Source organism: Herpailurus yagouaroundi, unplaced genomic scaffold, assembly GCF_014898765.1.
Source record: "Herpailurus yagouaroundi ecotype Mexico unplaced genomic scaffold, PumYag 28, whole genome shotgun sequence".
NCBI lineage: Eukaryota > Metazoa > Chordata > Mammalia > Carnivora > Felidae > Herpailurus > Herpailurus yagouaroundi.
Window position 1 is genome coordinate 32,721,497 of NW_024412376.1, and position 19,196 is coordinate 32,740,692.

General features: G+C 37.0%; 1 protein-coding gene across 5 annotated transcripts in view; it reads right to left on the reverse strand.

The window, feature by feature from the left end:
* Window positions 1-16,019, reverse strand: part of GRIA2 (glutamate ionotropic receptor AMPA type subunit 2) — a 160,988-nt gene extending 144,969 nt beyond the window's left edge. For 2 of the 5 annotated variants that reach the window (XM_040471613.1, XM_040471606.1), the window contains exons 1-2: window positions 15,551-16,013; window positions 14,887-15,027 (exon numbers count right to left, since the gene is read on the reverse strand). In XM_040471613.1, the coding sequence (XP_040327547.1) occupies window positions 14,887-15,027; window positions 15,551-15,638 (229 nt within the window). In that variant the 5' untranslated portion in view covers window positions 15,639-16,013. Of the gene's footprint in view, window positions 1-14,886; window positions 15,028-15,550 lie in introns of all 5 variants that reach the window. The other 3 variants (XR_005789051.1, XM_040471615.1, XM_040471614.1) reach the window with 3 other exon arrangements.
* Window positions 16,020-19,196: the final 3,177 nt, after the last annotated feature.

Genomic DNA, 19,196 nt, shown 5'->3' on the forward strand with positions numbered 1-19,196 from the left:
CATGAAGGTGATAATCTAAAAGAAGTGGAATTGGGGAAGGGAAAAAAGACTCCATATTTATTATATTCCCTTTTGTAGTGTTCATAAAATTACCATATGGATGGCTCAGTAGGCTGAAGGTCAGACAGCTCAGGTCATGATCTCAGGGTTCATGAGTTCGAGCCCCACATCAGGCTCGCTGCTGTCAGCACAGAGCTTACTTCAGATCTTATGACTTCCTCTCTCTCTGCCCCTCCCCTGCTCAAGTTCCCTCTCTCAAAAATAAATAAATATTTTCTTTTAAATTACCAAATACAAGAGTTACTTTCATCAGAATCTTTAAACCTCAAAAATAAAGACCATAAGAATCTATATTCTAATTTTCTCCATGTTTTAAGTTCTAAGTCATTCACAGTACCTAAATGTTATTATTCACAAATATTTTAATTATTTGATATTTTTTCTTTTCATTAAAAACATCTTTTTTTTTTTTTTTTTTTTTTTTTTTTTTTAGAGAGAGAGAGACAGTGAGCAGGGATGGGGGGCAAAGGAAGAAGAGAGAGAGACAATCCCAAGCAGGCTCCATGCTCAGTGTGGAGCTCAACATCGGGCTTGATCCCAACACCCTGGGGTCATGACCAAAGCCAAAATCAAGAGTTGGATGCTCAGCCAACTGAGCTACCCAGGTGCCCCAATCCTACATCAGTTTTTTTAGACAATCACAATTTTCCACATGAAATTCTCAAACTACTACAATAATCAAAGTTTAGATTACATAAAATCTGTCTTAACATTACAAGAGAACTACCAATGTGTTAGTTCAAATTACAATAACATTTGTAACTACTTCATAAAACCTACTATTGTAAAAATTGTAACTTATTTCTTCATAATAAGCTAAAATAGTATTTACAACAATTATATAATATAGCCCACATCTAATTAATTTATAAAAAGACTACCCGGCAATTTCCATAGTCTATACCAGTTCAAACTGAACTTAAAAGCTTTTGGCAGAGAGGGGAAAAAAAAAGTCATGCAAAATAAAATAAAAATTATCATTTCCAAATATGATTCAAAAATGAAAACTATTTTTGACAGATCTTCAATTCACATTACAGCTACTATCACTGGTTCTTCATTGGACCACCCAGTTTTCAACAATATTCTAAATCCGATATAAGATAATTATTTTTCAGCTTCCATCAAGACAATTTTATGTTTTCCTCACAATTTCTGGAATTACCATTTCCAGCCTTAAGACACTTTGATTCAAATCTACTCCCAAGGCACAGAATAATATTTATAAATGACCTAGAAACCATTACTACACTACACACACTAACATAATAAGAAAATCACCTAGCTGACCTAGATAAACTACTACCTTTGCCATAAAAAAAGAAGATTTGGGACCCATGAATAATTTCCAATATAGAAACCTCATCTTTCTCTGTCATCTCAGAGATCATCAAGAAATTGGCATAGAACAGGGATCTACTAAAAGTTTGAGGAAAGACGTAAAGAAAGAAGAAAATCCTGATATAAGTTTTGATGTATACTAACAAGGTAGACATAAGTATTTTGAAGATACACTCTTGACCTTTACCCCAATGCATTCTACCTCAGGTCCAAATCAAAAGTTATCAATGTAACTTTATCCTGTAAATACATGGATTTGCTTAAAAGAATACTTTTGACCCAAGTTCTTACTATACTACATGAAAGAGTTCACATGCTGCTAACTGCAATATGAGGCAGCACTGGATTAATGGAAGTCAACACAATATGAGGTAGTGAATAATTTATGAACTATGAAAAACTTTAGCTCATTCACAGATTTCCTTATTTTTACTTATTGTCAGTGGTTACATCTCCTTAGAAAGTGTCTCTCCATTCTCCAAAGTAAGTACGCTCTAGACAAGTAATTATTTGAGAGGTTTTCAAATCTCTGAGACCTTTACAACAGAATAGGAAAAGGCAAAAAGAGCCTCCCTTATTCATGCTGAGGAAGGAACTTTAAGGAAGATGACACGGGGCCAACCAACCAGCAGCAAGATGCAGACAACTGGTCCACAGGGAAGACGTCACAATGAACATGTCCTGTGTTTAATGTCACACATAGGAAACATCTACCATCATTGTTTACTTGCTCAAATATAGTGATAAAAGTGGTAACTGAATAGAATCAAATATTCACAATTAACAATGCTAACCAGAATATACATTTTTGTTAACTTATTCATAATTTTCAGTTCTTTCTGTTTATCTGTTAAATTCTGCAGAGAGGGTTTGTGGACCAAGAGCGCGTTAAATTCTTGTAAGACGTGTATATTCACCAGTTTCCTAAAGATGATAAGAAAATAAAACCCTAGCCTCTAATATTAGTTGGAGTGGTCATATTAAAGAAGCTTATTCATTTGAAAATTACCTAGAGAGCTACATTAGCCCTCCTTACCTGCTTTCCCCTCCACGCATCTAAAAGTATAGAGTCAAGTACATGTGACTAATGTACACTAACGGGGATAGAAATTACTAAAATTAGCAACATTAATCACTATATTATATTGGGCAACTCTTATCATTGAAATCTGACAATTATATTATGAGGTAGGTATTACAGTGACTGTCATTTTACAGAGGAAAACACAGGCTTAGAAAGCATGGCTGATACATACAGAGTCACGTAACTGATAAATGTTGCAACCGTAACTTCAAACCATGTCTGCTCATTTTAATAGACTGGTGGCATTGCCATCTAGGACGGGGGAGAAGCTCTGACCTAGGAAGTAGCAGGCTTCTCCAGGCAAGAGCTCCTCCACAAATCTGCAGTAGCTTAATTCACTCAAGTTTCTGTTTTCTCATCTGAAAATCAGTATAATAATTCCATTTAGCCTATAAACTTTACAGAGCTACCTACAGGAAAGGCCAAATGGATGTGAAAGTGTTTTGCAAAGATGAAAGCTATATATAAATGTAAAACTATCAAATACGTAAGCTCTCTGAAGGAAAGAATTTTATTCTCCTCCATTGCTCTGAGCATGCTGTTTAGTTCAAAGTAAAGAGCTAGGATACAGAAAGGAAGAGAAAATTCAGATCATTTGTGACAAACTAATCAAGGCGTTTATTTTCTCATTTAAACCCCCAATAATATTATCAGGCATGATGAGGAAACAGCCTCATGTAACAAAGAGGAAAAAAAAAACTTTGCATCATAAAGCTACTGAGCGTATTCAAACTCATTTTTGCTGAATGCAAAGCCTGGTCTCTTGACTGCTTTTCACTTAAATAAATATAATTTAATTAAAGAAGTAAAATAAAACATTAGGAATCTATAATGTGTACAGTTCAAAAAGATATCAAACTACATCCTAATTATGAGCTTGAAGGATCTACCAGGAATAAGATGATTCAAAATTGTTGCCATCCTAAATGTTAGTGATATGTGACAAAGGGAAAGATGTAATACCACTCGAATTTCAGCACCTCAGTCTTTAAAAATCATTTTCATAATTTAGTGCACCAAGCAAAACTTTAAGAGGCTTTATGGCTTATTTTGCTGGTCTTTTCTTTGCCACCAAACAACATATGCCCTGCCCTGGTATACAAACAGTAGAAAAAGATTCCAACAAGAAACTAGAAATGCATTTTTCTTTATCCCATTCCCCCTCTTAAAGCAATGCATATCAAAACTACCTAAAGATCCTAACATAGGAAGTAATAATAAAAGTTTGCCAATTTTCACATACTTAGTGCCAAACACAGTACGCAGTGTTTTAGGTCTATTGTGTATCCTCAAAACGGTCCTCTAATGGATGATTCCCTTTCACAAAGGTGGAAACTGAAACTTACCTAGATTACACTTGTCTAATGCCACACACCTAACAAGCAGACTAGAATTTGATTCCAAGTTCAGACTCCTAACTGATGCTACTCTGTCTCTCATGATATCAAGGCTGTAAGAATCAAAGGTTTTTTGGGTTTTTTTGTTTGTTTGTTTTTATTTTCACAGGCAAAGCATTAAGATGACAATCCCTGACTCTCTGTGTTCTGAGTATAAAGATGAGGATTTATAGTCTTTCCCATCAAAGAACTAAAACTATAGAGTTCCTTGATATTCCCTGTGCATTGTTGCCTTTGTTCCTAGAATTTCCTGTCCATATGTCAATTAGTAATAACACCATAAATTTGTAAAGACTAGAAAGCTGTTAAAATAAATAAAGCTATAAGTTGTGAAACTGCTCTGGACTTACAAAGCTCAACGTCTCCCTTTCATACAGAAACTAAGAACAAGATTGAAACTTTTCAATTCCTGACAAATACAAGACACAAATAAAGAAAATCATGACATAAGTTGAAATGTATCTTTTAAGAAAGACTAGCAAAGCACAGACCTTTCCTACCACTCCTAAAGATCGCTTCCAGAACTTTCTTTGCCAAAGGATTGCTCTGAGAGATGCTTTTCTCTCTCTCTCTCTCTCTCTCTCTCTCTCTCTCTCTCTCTCTCTCTCTCTCGGAAGTCCCTCTTCCCACTCTAGAGTTTTAGGAGCTATTTCTGTGGTAGCTGGATCATTGAAAACAGACAGCCCCATTAAATATCTATAACCCACAATAAATACCTTACATGAAGCCTTTGAAGAATAAGTTAAAAATGTTCCAAATTACCATCACTAAAATACATATGACAATATTTTAAATATATTTTAAACCAAATATATATATTTAATATATATATTAAAATAAATATATTTAAAAAAATTTTTTTAACGTTTTATTTATTTTTGAGACAGAGAGAGACAGAGCATGAACGGGGCAGGGGCAGAGAGAGAGGGAGACACAGAATCAGAAGCAGGCTCCAGGCTCTGAGCCATCAGGCCAGAGCCCGACGCGGGGCCCGAACTCACGGACCGCGAGATCGTGACCTGAGCTGAAGTCGAACGCCCAAACGACTGAGCCACCCAGGCGCTCCAAAATAAATATATTTTAAACCAAAATGATCATCCTACACCTTATAACCCTTATTCTTCAGATGGAAATTATTCATTGTGTTCTGCATTTCTGTGCCAAAATGTTCGTCAATAATTTTTAAATAATTAACTTCAATGACAAAAATTATATATGGCTTGAGAATTATCATTAACTTCATTGAATTTTCTTCTAAGACATGCTAATATATTTTTAAATATATCTGGGATTGTGACAATATTATTTAGATGTTAAAGAACTAGAATGTAGCATTACCAGATAACTTAAACTAAAAGACAAATTTTTTCTGTGTTCTACTGATAAGCACTGCTACCATTTATCAAGCAGTTTTCAGTTGCCACAATGTCTCAGCTACCACAAGCAGGAGGTAAAGTTCATCATGACTCAGTGCATGCCCTTCCTAAATTCAAAATCTAGTAATATGCTCCACATTACATATTCTTATCTATACTGTTTCCCAAAACTTTTCAGTCAGTATTTTATCTCAGAATTACCAAAGGCAAATCTTTTCACCAGCTCAGAAGGATACAAAGCCTGAAATTGGTGTTGGGCACAAAAGGATGCATAACGCCTCCTTTCCTTCTTGACTCCCTCTGGAAGTCTGGAAATAGTTTCTATTTGTCAAAAGTAATATTATGATAAGAATTCACTGTTTTGTAGTAATTCAATGCCATTGTAGATGAAGATTGACAACGGATGTGCAGTTCGGGGACTCCATGACAAAGAGAAGCTTAAAAAACAGAATCTCTAGTTCCAAATTTCTACTGTCCCGCCTAGTACATCAAGTTACACTGCTTCTTGGAGTTTCTCCTGCTTTTCCATGGCCCTCTTCCCACACTTTGAGAAATCTGGCAATTTCGATCTGCAAAAAAGAAAAGTAAATACTTTCCCCTTGACTGAAGATGCTTATTTTAAAATAGGTATTTCATTCTATCCTTTTAGCCTTGCATAAGAAATATATATATATATACGTATATATATATACACGTATATATATATGTGTATGTATATATATATGTGTGTGTGTGTATATATATGTATATATATACATATATATACATATATATATATACATATATATATACATATATATACGTATATATATATAAACTCAAATTACTGACATCCTTAACTGCAATGGACTGACTACCGATGCTAGGGAATTGTATAATGAAAAGTAAATCTGAAAGAGAACAAGATTGTAATGTAAAGGCTTAATATCAGCTGCCAAGGCTTACAAGCTGAGGAAATCTTTTCCTTTTTTTTTTTTTTTTTTTAATGTTCATTTACGTATTTTGAGAGAGAGAGAGCACAAACACTCTGGAAAGCATGCTAGCATGGGAGGGGCAGGAGGAGAGAGAGAGAGAGAGAGACAAAGAGAGAATCCCAAGCAGGCTCTGCACTGCCAGCATCGAGCCAGACATGGGGCTCGAGCTCAAGAACGGTGAGACCATGACCTGAGCTGAAACCAAATGTCAGACGCTTAACCGACTGAGCCACGCACACACCCTGAAAATCTTTTTTCTTTTTATCAAGTTATGTAACTTGAGTTTCAATTAATTTATGCTGAAGTTAGAAATGATTGACTAAGGCCATAATCTCTTATAAGGATGAGGAATCGGGTAACACTTCACTATATTTTAATAACAAGCAGAGGGTATAGTCGGATTAGAACAAATAGGTTTGGGAGATAACAGGGTTTCTCCTGTTTCCTTAACCATATTTCTATCATTTCCACCAGTATAATTGGTTATTTATAAAGATAAGACAAAATATATTTGCCTTGAAGGATTATCTTCTGAGGCTAACTGAAATTCAATCACAGTGTAAGTATCAGAGGACCATAAAACAAGTGAATACCACAATATTTATCAATTAAAATTAATTGTACATGAAAGGCTGATAAGTGCCATAGAAATACGATGGCATATTCAAAACATTTTGGATGTACTAAAATGTAGGCACTCAACCCAGTTTGTGCTCATATCTTAATTACTGAAATAGGAAAAAAAAAAACAGAGGAATTAACAAACTCATAAATGAAATACATAAAACTATACAGTAAATTTTTTTCAAAGAATCTAAATAGTAAAACTATGAGGGGTGTATATGTGATTTATTTGAGAAACACGAAAAAATACAAAAATTAAAACAATCTAAGAAACTACCTCCTCATAAATTCCCTTCCTATAATTAACCCTGTTATCTCCCAACCTGTTTGTTCTAATCGCTTGAAGACACTTACAAATGTCAAGGTTCTCAATTTTAAAACTGTCTTTGACCTTAAGCTAAAAATCAGTAGTAAGTATTTTAAATGATTTTTTCAAAATGGTAATTAATGTACAAAAACTAAAAGTCTAGAATGACAAGTTGAGGGACTTTTGCTGAAGCAAATTACCAACAGAATGAAAACAGGACAAAGCTAAATTACTGGAAAATAAATCCTTAAGGTAAAAGGTTGATACAAAAAACAAACAAACACAAACAAAGGCACGCATATAAAAAATTGTACACATTTGTGCAAATATTAGAGCAACTAGTCCACAACAAGACACTGTGTCCATCAACTCCTCTTTCTCAGATATCCTCTAATTAAAAGAAAAAAAAATTGCAATTTGGTACCTTTTTTTTTAAATTTGCACTAAAAGACTAACATAGAAAATTGTGGTATAAACTATTATGGGGGCAGGGGGAGACTAAGACAATTTTGTGGCCATTCAGGGATTATGTATAGTCACGCTTTGTGGAAAATCCAAAATTAAAATGGAAGCCAGGGACACCCATAAGTGTCAGTACCCTTGTAATGGAGTCTTGCATTCTGACCACCACCAACATGGCTTTGGCATCATCCTAACAGCATTTGTAAATCCTCTTTAAAGTGTGTATTCTACTTATCTTCAGCAAATCATTTTTTTTTAATTTTTTTTTTTTATTTTTTTGAAGGAGAGAGACAGAGACACAGAGCAAGTGGAGATGGGGCAGAGAGGGAGACACAGAATCCGAAGCAGGCTCCAGGCTCTGAGCTGTCAGCACAGAGCCTGACGTGGGGCCTGCACAGGAGCCATGAGGTCATGACCTGAGCCAAAGTCAGCCGTTCAACCAACTGAGCCACCCAGGCGTCCCTTCAGCGAATCATTTAATATATAGCAATGTACCTTAAGGAATAAGGATGATAACACTGAACATATGCAGCCTGTAGGTGGAAATGAAAAATATATTACACCTCTATCTAAATAGGATATGAGGCAGTCACCAAGTAAATTGTTTCTTTTGAAATCAAAATGAAGAGGAAAAGCAAAATTCTGACTTTAGAAAGTATAATTCTATAATAAGAAAATCTCCTATAATATTAAATGTGTTTAATAGATAAACAATCATTAAGTCGCTCAATGTACTAGGAACGGGGACAGGGTTTGTGAAGGATAGAAAGACAAAAAAGGCATGATCCTGCCTCCTTTAAGAAGGCCACATTCTCATTCCCCATGTTAATTTTTAAATGATTTCATTCTATAAATTAAAATTATCAAAAATGATAAAATAAATTGAACAGTACTGAAAATTAATAGGTGTCAAACTCCTAATCAACACCATTGTAAGAACCACATTCATCTCCTTTTTTCCCCCCCAAATTAGTAAAATCTGCTTTGAAAAACATTTTGATGTATGAAATTTTTTAAATTGGGGGAGATTTTCAAATTTTAACACTGAATTCAACAACTAATTATCTTATGGTACTGAAAAGACTTAGTCATATAAGAAGTTTGTCAATTAGTTATTCAAATCACTAGAGAAAAATCTCAGAAATTTTTACTGAAAATTACCATAATAAAAAAGCTAACATTTTAATCACATCTAAGGAACCTTCAGTAGGATCCAGTTGGAAAAGGAAAAGAAAAGGAAATATAATTTACCCAGTGGCCATTACCAATCCCAATAAAACATTTAAATCTAAGACAAGTTTTTAACTCTGTAATGCATCCTTTGTTCACTTCAAACAAAAATCTCTATTTAAATTTAAATGTTATTTTCTGTAATGGCATTTGCTTTGCAAATTAAGTATTTCCACTGACTTTGTTTAAAAAGAGAGGAGAAAGAGGAAGAGAGGAAGAAGGAAAAAATATACTCTCTGAAAACTCTATACAACAAAACATGCTGGACTAATTAGGAAACAATTGCTCTTTTCAGCCTTCCCTAAAATTCGGGGGGGCTCTAGGAAGTTGAAAAGTCTGTACAGTGCTATTGGAAGAGATTATGAGAGGATCCGAGGTCTGAGCATGAATCAGCATTTTATTGTCATAATGTCACAGTGCAATGACCTTATCACTTTAAAGGCTTGATGTGAAAGGGACATGCTCCATACTTCTTGAGTCAGCAGGTTGAAGCCTGCAAGACCTCAAAAAGGAAAAAGCACAGGAATAAGTTTTCTTTAACATCAAGCTTCTAACGTTTCATATAGTATTTTCATTTAAATATTTAACATCTCTAATCCCAAAATAGAATGTTTCAACTGATGCCATTCTTTCTCTGATTGTATAGTGTAGTATAGTGCAGTATAATGTATCATTTTCTTGAAATTCTCTTGTGATAAGTAAAGTATGTAAGTTTCACTACAAAAAAAAAAAACCAAACAACTAATGACAAATTAGTTATTCTTACATATAAAGACCTACATCTTTCTTTGTAACCTTCAATTGATTATAACAATATTTACAACACCAGGTTGTAAGGTATTGTGTTCTGGTACATGTGTCCCAGTTTTCTTCACACCATGAATTCTAATCTTTGCTTAATAGCATCCAAGTTGATTCTAATTTTGCAAAATGTTTGCATATGTTGATAACTCCAGTTTTAGTAATTCCCTCAATAAAAATGGCAAGACATGATAACCCAGCCCATCTATAACCACTTATAATCTATAACTATACATAAACACACACACACACACACACACATACATACATACATACAATCACATTCCAGCAAATTGTAATAAAGATTTAGCAAACATTAATTAATTTTATGAACACAGATACACAATTTTAATAATTCACAACTAAAATTCAATGATAAGAAATAAACCTCAAAAATGATATCTGCAGAATCAAGGTTTAAAAGCTGAAAAAAATACACGTTTACAATTCTCTCTCTTCTAAGAGCATTTACAGTCAATGTTGTCCATGGATGCCTTTAGTAATCATTTATTATTATTATTATTAGTCAATTTTACAAGGATATTTAAGATAATCTATGCAAACTCAAAGACAATTGTTTTTAAAGGGCATTGTGAATTATTTTTCAAACAGCATTTTAAGTGAAGTTTTTCAAAGTGGATGCATTTATAGATTTTTTTTTTCAATTTCTCTAAATAAATCTGTTTACAATGTTTCAAAAGGTATTTAGTGTGCGCAACAGTTTTATGAAAGAACACTATTTTCTCCAACATCCCCATCTGCTGGCTTAGAGAAAAAGTAGATTTTTATCTGTTATTTCTTTACATATTTTTATAATTTATTTTATGGAATTGAAATATAAAATTATTGAATTATTTTAATATAGACTAATAGCAATTTGTCAAAGTCATCCATGAAAAGAAATAGAAAGGAAAGATTTTGAAGAGGAAACTTAATCCTTAAAAGTTTTCATTCTAAAGCCCTATGGGATCAAATTCTCATGTTTATAGCTGCTTTAGACTGTTTTAGTTTAAAGAAATTTTAGGAATGAGCACAGTATTAGGTTATTAAATTTTTGATAGTGTAAGAATATTTAGTATTTTCCTAATATTTGCTGTTTTGTTAAACTATATAAAATAAGTGGTGTGTACACATATGCCCAAATCAGATTTATTATTTTACAAAAATTTTCAGTTACTGTAATACATTGCTTTTGTGTAAGGACTATTAGAATATCTTCATATCCTCACACTAAGGTTCTTAGACAAGACCACAGTGGCCTGTGCACACTAAAGGCATCAAGGTCTACAAGACTTTGAAAACAATTTAAAAGAGCATAGAAGAAAAATGTTAGAAGAAGAAATGAATTTCTATGAGAAAAATATTCATTTATTCCCTGACAACGAGAAGGAACTCAATATATATTGAAAAAAGGAAGGAAGGGATTGGAGAGGGAGGAAAGAAAGAAAGAGGTAAAGAAGGAAAGGAAAGAAAGAGGGAGGGAAGGAAGGGAGGAAGGGAGGGAAAAAGGGAGGAATTCTTGAGGTCCCTCACTAGTCTGAACTATTGAACACATCAGATGCTAGTCTTTTTTTTTTTTTTTTCCAGTTTTATGGTTTGTATTTTCTGAGAGTAAAGGTTTAGGTTTTAACAGTTTTCAGGAAAAAAAAAAAACTCTCAGTACTATTTCTAGCTAAGAAGAAAGAGAAGGAGAAAAGAAAAGGGGGTGGGAGGAGGGGGAGAGACAGAGCAAAAGAAAGAATTGGAAATCTGTCTTTATTTCCTCAGGTACTGATGGCAACAAATGGGAATAAACAGGTACTTTCCTTATCTCACTGTGACTGTGAAAGAGGAAGATGTGGGAGTTCAGTGCCCTGCACAGTCCTTTTGCCCAGCTCACAAAATAATGACTTCATTTCATTTGCATAACTTTAACCCAGTTGGTGGATCTTGCTGGATCTTTAAATCAATGTCAACCTACACATTCCAAATAAGTGCCTTCATCTCAGGAATAAAATTAAATGAGTAAATGAATTTCTTTTATGTTACGAAGTTATAAAACTCCACTTTCTTAATAGAGAAATTTAACTCTGAGAATCTTACAATTTAAGTAGGTAAAACAAGAAGCTACTGTATGAACATTGATTGATGACACCTATTTTAATAATGGAGTTAAAAAGTAGAATTCCTTACATTTCTGGAGGAAATGAGAGAAAGTCGTTTTGGTTTTAGCTATCAACATATTTGATGTTGCCTTCCACTTCATAGTGAAGGATCGTGGACTCCCCTGACAGAAAAGGCAAGCCAACAAAGGCTAAGCATTGGAGACAAACCTGGAGCAGGATTTAAATGATCAAGACGGATCTTGACAAATTTGATATTCAAGATTTCCATTCAGTTCTTGACTGCTGACTTCACGACTGTAGTTTACATGAGCATAAAAGAGTTACACTAATTTTACATGTTCTATTGCCCTTGGCAAAACGAAAAGAAATGAAGGACACAAATGCTCCATTTCTTGTTACAATCTCTAGATTGTGAAATTCCTAAGGGAATGAAGAAAGCGAGTCGCAAAAATGTTATTTGCTCAATGAGTCAATGTCAACTCCAGAAAATTCTATCCAATGGGTCTCCTTTGTATAACAGTCCCTTACTAGTTCTCTTTAGCAATTAGTAAGATTACTTATAACATGGGAGTAGTACATGCCAAACTTGAAAAGACATTCAGTTCTTCACCATGATTTGTTTTAGTGTCTTCGAATAATAATCCATGGATGAATAATTTGGGGATCTGGAGACATGCATTTTTATTTCAGCTTCATTTTCTGAGAAAAAAAAATCTGTGCAAAATGACGATTTGATCTTCCCAGTTTCTCAGAAGTGTGGTCAAACAAATTGTTTGTGTGTGTATGTGTGTGCTTTCAATGAAAATCATGTGCCATGGATGTATTCATTCTGTGGAAATTCATGGAGTTATATATGTATTTAATACACATTTTCTGTCTGCATATCTTATTCCAGTACAATTTATATTAAAAATAAATCTATTCAAAAATATTGAGACTGAGGACCTAAACTAGTTATAACCTAAACCAAAAGTAATCTTTAATCTTTACAAAGACCCAACAGTCATTCAATATCTCTTAGAAGCAAGGAATATTCATTTTGTTCAGTGGACATATCTGTCATCTTACTCTGGCCCTCTCACTATTTTCACCAATGAGTGAACTTCTCAAACACTGACCATTTTTCAAAGTGTACCTGTCAATTACTTTCACCCTGTATTAAAAATCTACATACTTCCAATAATCATAGTCCTTAGTTTCATTACTTTTCAAAGCATTTTCACACTAGTATACAATTACATACAGTTAGATACTTAGCACAGGCGCCTGTTAAACTCTTAATTCAGGAAAAGAAAAATAGAAACTTGATATCAAAACAAATAACCTAAATCTGGTAGGTCAATAGGTCAAATATAAAAACCTTCAACAATTAAACTACAACAGTTTCTTTGTATTTGTATATGTACTAAAATTGTTCCAAATATTCCTAATATTCTTCCACTGAGTTTTTTAAAGCTGCAAATCTACTTTAAGACTCTCTCTCTCTCTTCCTCACCCCTCACCCCCACCTTTAGTTTCTTTTCTCACTTGGTTCATATATATGAATATTCATATATATGAATATATATATATATATATGGCACTGAAAACTTCTTAAATAAGCTGTTTATAAACAATTGGATTGTAGACACCTAACATAACCACAATAATGCCCCTGTTCTACCAGTAAAGGAAAACTGTTCCATTCCTTCATCCGCATGATGGTAGTTTCAAAATGAGATGATGATGTTCCTGATATACCATAATCAAGCTAACCCATCGACTCTATGATTAATGCTCAGTATGGGGAATTGAGATGGCAACCAGTTTGTCTAATGTGGGAACGCTGCAGTTGGGCTTTTTCTGGGGTAATTTTCCGCTAGCTCCTTTACACTGTCGCCAAAGTGGAAGGTGGGCCATCTGCAACCCACCCCTCCAAACTGTTAACTATGAAATAAAAACCGAGAACATTAAGGCAGGAAAGACTCTCCCAAGCCGGTTGGCAGGAAATGATGGCAGCTGCTGGGAAGGGGGCAGGAAGGTACAGTGGCGCCGGCTGCACTGTCCACGCCGTCGCAGGGGTGGGAGCGTCAGGACAGGAGCCCGCGAACCCTTCCACTGAACCTTTTAGAGACTTAATTGCTTGGGTTCTATCACTCTGTCCGAAGCCTTGGCAGAGCTTCATCGCGTGTCCCGGAGCCCCGCGCGGAGTGCTAGGGCTAATATGGATAACTGCAAAGACTAAAATGGCTGATCAGCCACTTCTTCAGATTTCCAAACTCGGCCGGCTCCAACTGCTTTCAGGTCCTTCAGCTCTTGCTGCCTTTGCTGGAGCCCCGCTACCTAAGAACAAAGCGCACCCGGCCGGCGAGCTGACCGCGGCGCCCACGGCAGAATCGCCCCCTTCAACTTAGGCTCAAGCTGAACAGAGCAACGAGAGATTGACAGCGCTCCCCCTCCACCCCTACCCGACCCGGCCGGGCCCTGGGCCTGCGTCAGCCTCCGCTCCTCGCCGAGCCTCGCCGCGCCCCTCGGGTGGGCGTTACGTAACAGCCCCGAACCCAACTCCAGAACCATTTTAACAACTTGTCCCGTCGAGGTGGGTAATATGGGGCTCCAGGGGTCCAGACGATGAATCCGTCCTGGGCCTGTGGATTTAAATCCAGGGCCAGGAGAGGAGCGCAGCTGCCCGGGCAGGCGTCGGGGCTCAGCAGTCCCCGTGGGATCTATCCAGCAGCCCGACAGCGCGCCCAGGGAAACAGCGTGTTCTCTGTGGTCAGGGTACCACCAGGCGCGCAAGGTGGGGGGAGGGGGGAGGCGGAGGGACAGGGAGGGCTTCTCTTGAAACACCCAAGACTAGAACCCCCCGAACCTAAGGGAGCTCCCTCCAGCTCCAATCACCACTCCACCTCCCTAGTGCGCACACTTTCCAATGCCTTTCGGTCCCTCTTCAGCCCCCCCCCCCCCCCCCCCCCCGCCAGCGGGGGTCCCCCAGATTGCAGCCACTTTCTCCCTACGCCGTCACACGCACGCGCGTGTGCAGTCACTCACACCCACACACTGACACACTGAAACACACACGCCACATTCACACTCGCAGGCGCTCCGCGGGCGGCATCCAAAAGACATGAATATTCATTACTTACAAGCATTGGTGACTGCGAAGCTGTTTGCTACCTCCAAATTGTCGATGTGGGGAGTCAGTCTGAACTCCGAAGTAGAAAACTGAACCATCCCTACCCGAAATGCACTGTATTCCTGATCGGCGCCCCTGGGAAATAGCCCCCCTGCAAAGAACAAACACCAAGCAGAAGAACAGTGTCAGTGCCAGAGAAGGAAAGGAGGGGAGCCCGCTAGCGCCCAACAGCCCAGGAGTCTCTTATTCAGCTAATAGGCCGGATAAACACATCAACGGACTCGGGCAGCGGGGAGCTGATCGTCCAAATGGTAGTTAAAGGGTCAAGGCACAGATGAGAGTCTGAGGGCAAGGTAGGTGGCCAGAAACATTAGCCTTTCCTGATAATCACAAGGTTTGCATTCAGACCCTCTAGAGAATCTGAACAAACAGGAAAATGTTGTTTAAGGCAGAATTAATAAAATTTGGAGATCAGAAATGAGAACACCTTTTCCTCTTTTGCACCAAAGCCAATATACATGTTAAGAAAAATATGTATATTCTAGGCAGTTTAAATCTGGAATGCAGTCAAGGTATGACATAAGTCTACATGACATGAATTAATCTGTCCACTGTGAACAAAGATTACCACCAAATTATGCACAATTCAAAAGCAGAGCACAAAGGGTACCTACCTATCTGTATGCTGTTAGAAGAGACACCAAAAATCAGTCCCCATAAAACAGGAGAAAGGAGGGCAGATATATGCATAATCTTTTGCATTTCCAAGAAAAGTAGAGCATCCACAAAATACCCCCCTTTTTTTTTTCCTTTTCCTCCTCTTCCTTCTTTGGCGGTTTTCCTCAGCAAATTAGATCCTCTGCATTTTGAGACAGCAATTTAGCACCAAGCTGCTAAAAACGTGAAGTGGAGGCAGAAGGATTCCTATTTCCCAGGTCCTGCTGGTGGCTGCTGATGCCCTGCGCCCTGTCCCTGCTTCCGAAGTCCGGAGGACTGGCTGGATGCAGTTTTCAGCGGAGCTGCCGCTGTGGTTCCAGTGCCTTAGAATATTCAGCACCCTCCCATGCACTCACACACACTCACCCTCTCTCGCGCTCTCTTCTCCCTCTCCCCTCTGTCTCACACACGCGCGCGCGCGCGCGCGCACACACACACACAGACACACATACACACACACACACACACATATACACACACACACACACACACACACACACACGCAAGTCACAGAGGAGCAGGCAGCCCCGGGCGCGCGTGCGCGACTCGCGGCAGGCGGCTGGCGCGCGCGTCCCACCCCTCCCCCGCACCCCGCACCCCGCACTGCCCTGGCAGCGTCGCGTGCGCGGAGCTGAGAAAGCGCGGCTCAGAGCCGGGCCGCCACGATCCCTGGGCTAGACCTCGGGTCTCGCGAGCTGTCGCGCCCATCGAGCGCTTCCGCCTTTCAGCACCGAGGACAGCGCCCCGCTCCTAGCCTCGTGCTACCTTTGTGCCGCCGCTGCAGCTGCCGCTGAGATGCTCCAGCCTGGACCAAACGCAGCAAAGCTGATTTCCGGCTGCTGTGCAGAAGCCGAATTGCTAATTGTTGCCGGTGAAGCGTCCTCTCACCAGGCCCTGCTGTTTTGCATTTAAAGTCGTTTTTATTTTCATTTTCTGTAGCCTGTGAAAACTCACCTAGCAATATAGAAACGCTCTCGTACACCTTACCTGACCCAGCCAAAAAGCAAACAAGAAGACAGAACACCCGTCGAAGAAGTGTTCAAAAATTGGGAAGTTTTGCCAAATGTGAGATAGCCAGCACCCAGAGGAAAAGAAAAACAAAATTCTATCTTTAAAGGCTAAAGTCTCTTAAGAGGAAATCAGATTGAATTTTTGAGATACTTTGCATGGATATCTCATCTTTAGAGTGTATTCCACTTGGTCATCATGCCAACTTGCAGAGCCAAATGAGTGCAGGTCTTGCAGACTTCACTGCAGATTCCCTCCCATAGTAAAGACATGTAGACTTGGCTCTTTAGAAGAAGTCCTTTCTTTACTGAAAGCAAAAGACTCCGTTTCAAGGAAAGGCTCATAGGAGAAAGAAATTAGAATATGAAATAAATCTAAAAAGTCCACTGAGCTGCAGAATCTTCCCCAGGGACATGGTGAGAAACCAGATATTCCACAGTGTTATGGCCCTGAGTTTTGAGAAATCACTGCTCAAAGAAAGTAAGCTAAGCTTTCATCACTTCAAACCCACGGAGCTCAAGATCACTGAGGAAGAAAGATGCGGTTAGGGATTAAAAGTTTGTGAAAAGAGAGCTGATAGAGAGTATGGAAGACTAGACTTCCCCCTGTGGAATTTATGCACTTCACAAGTGCCAAGCAATTGCCTGGGAACCTGCTCTGGCAACTCCTTCTGCTGCCTCAGAAATTCTTAAATTTTACAGCTTTTTTGGTTTAAACAAAGAAATAAAGGAGGGCTGAGTACAAGGGACTATTTCCAGGAAACAGGTGATTGGAACTCACAATACTAAAGGAATAACTTGGTGATATTTCAGAATGCCAGGAGAGTTGGTCTATCATGCTGCCTTCCTGTGCAATTGCCACATTAATATCATTCCTACAGCCTCCTTTGTTGACTGTTACCTTATCATTCCAGGCCTTGATTTCCCCATTTTAGAAATGAGAAAGATGGTCAAAGTGGCCTCTGCGGCTCTCAAATCCTATAATTCTGTGATACCAAGTTATGGTCTTTCCCTGCTTTTGATTTTAGATATTTATTCCTAAGCCAGGAAGCAAAATATCCATAATCTATTACTAAGCTAATTGTTGCCGGCTAGGCTTATTGCTAGGCTAAAAATACCTCCCTATTTGATCACCAAGAATTTATTTTAGTCTGTTAACAAACAATTCGCTGTATGTAAAATAGGCCCTGTGAATTAAAATGCATTTAGCTTTTTAAAAATTAAATAAGAATAAAAATAGTAAAACATATAAATAAAAATATATCCAAATTTACAATACAAAGACTAATTAAATTAGTCTTATCTATTCAATCCCTAGTTTTGAGGTAAGGCACAAAAAATGATTTGAAATTATTCCCTATTTGAAATATATTATATATATAAGAGATATATAAATGAATAAATAATATCTCAGAGCAAAATAAAAAATACCTTTCCAGCTATTTTCTTTTTTTACCTCCATTCCATTTTTTCCTCAAGAAGAACTTCAATTTCATAAAAGTAATTTGGAATGAAAACAGAGAGGGAAAGGAGCTTAAATGTGGAGAAACTGTGATGTTTAAAGTATAGATCAATGTAAATTGTTTATTTCTCTCAAAAATGTTTCAAAAACTATTTTCATCCTAATCTGTTTCAAATTCATAGGCAAAGATGAACTCAAAATTACTGAATTACTGTAAAAGCGAATGATATAAAGAATTTGCTGAATCATAGATAATTTTCCCTAGTAAATAATGTAAGAATTTGGGTTAAATATTACAGTTTAATAACAAATTATAATTTATATATAATATAGAAATACAAAGTTAGTAGGCATTACTTATAATTCAGCTGCTATTCTATTAATGTCTCTTTCACAAAGCTGTTATGTATGTACATTTCACAACATAGCTGAATACATTTCCTGCAATGTTAGCATCATTGTATTAATATTATCATTCATGGAGCTTTTTCTAATTCACTATAATATTTATACAGCTTATATTCTTCAAGCATAGAATACTGTCAATATAAATGTAATAAATTTAAATTGACTGAAGTATATAGTTATAAAAATGCATGAGAAATATTAGAATTTATTTTGAATACTTAGAAACTTCTCCCTTCAAAAATATAACTCAAATTTATCAGTAATAAAATCATTTTTTAAATTTTCAAAACTGCGAGATCTATAGTTGAATACCATACTCAAAGAAACAGAATTTGCTATTTTCTGCCCTCTGCTGTTCAACTTTGGTAATTATCTAGAACATAAGTATTGTTTCTGAAACAAGGGTAAGTTGCATTAAAACACGGAAGAAATAAAAATGCTACCTACCCTATCATTTGTGTGTTTGCTCGGTTGGCTGTTATTGTTTTCCTTTTGCATATGTTTGAATGTAATTTTTAGAATTAAGGGTAGAAATGAGATGTAAAATTTCAATTTCCATTTCACTTACTCTTTGTTTCAACATGGGAAACAATAGTTTTCCTTTTTAAATCTGCTTTAAAATGCTGAAGGATATTATATATACTACCCATTCTGCACAGTTTTAATTTGCATTCCATAATAAAAGGCTTTGCCTAAAAGAAAGGAAAGTCATTGTGTGTGGAGGAA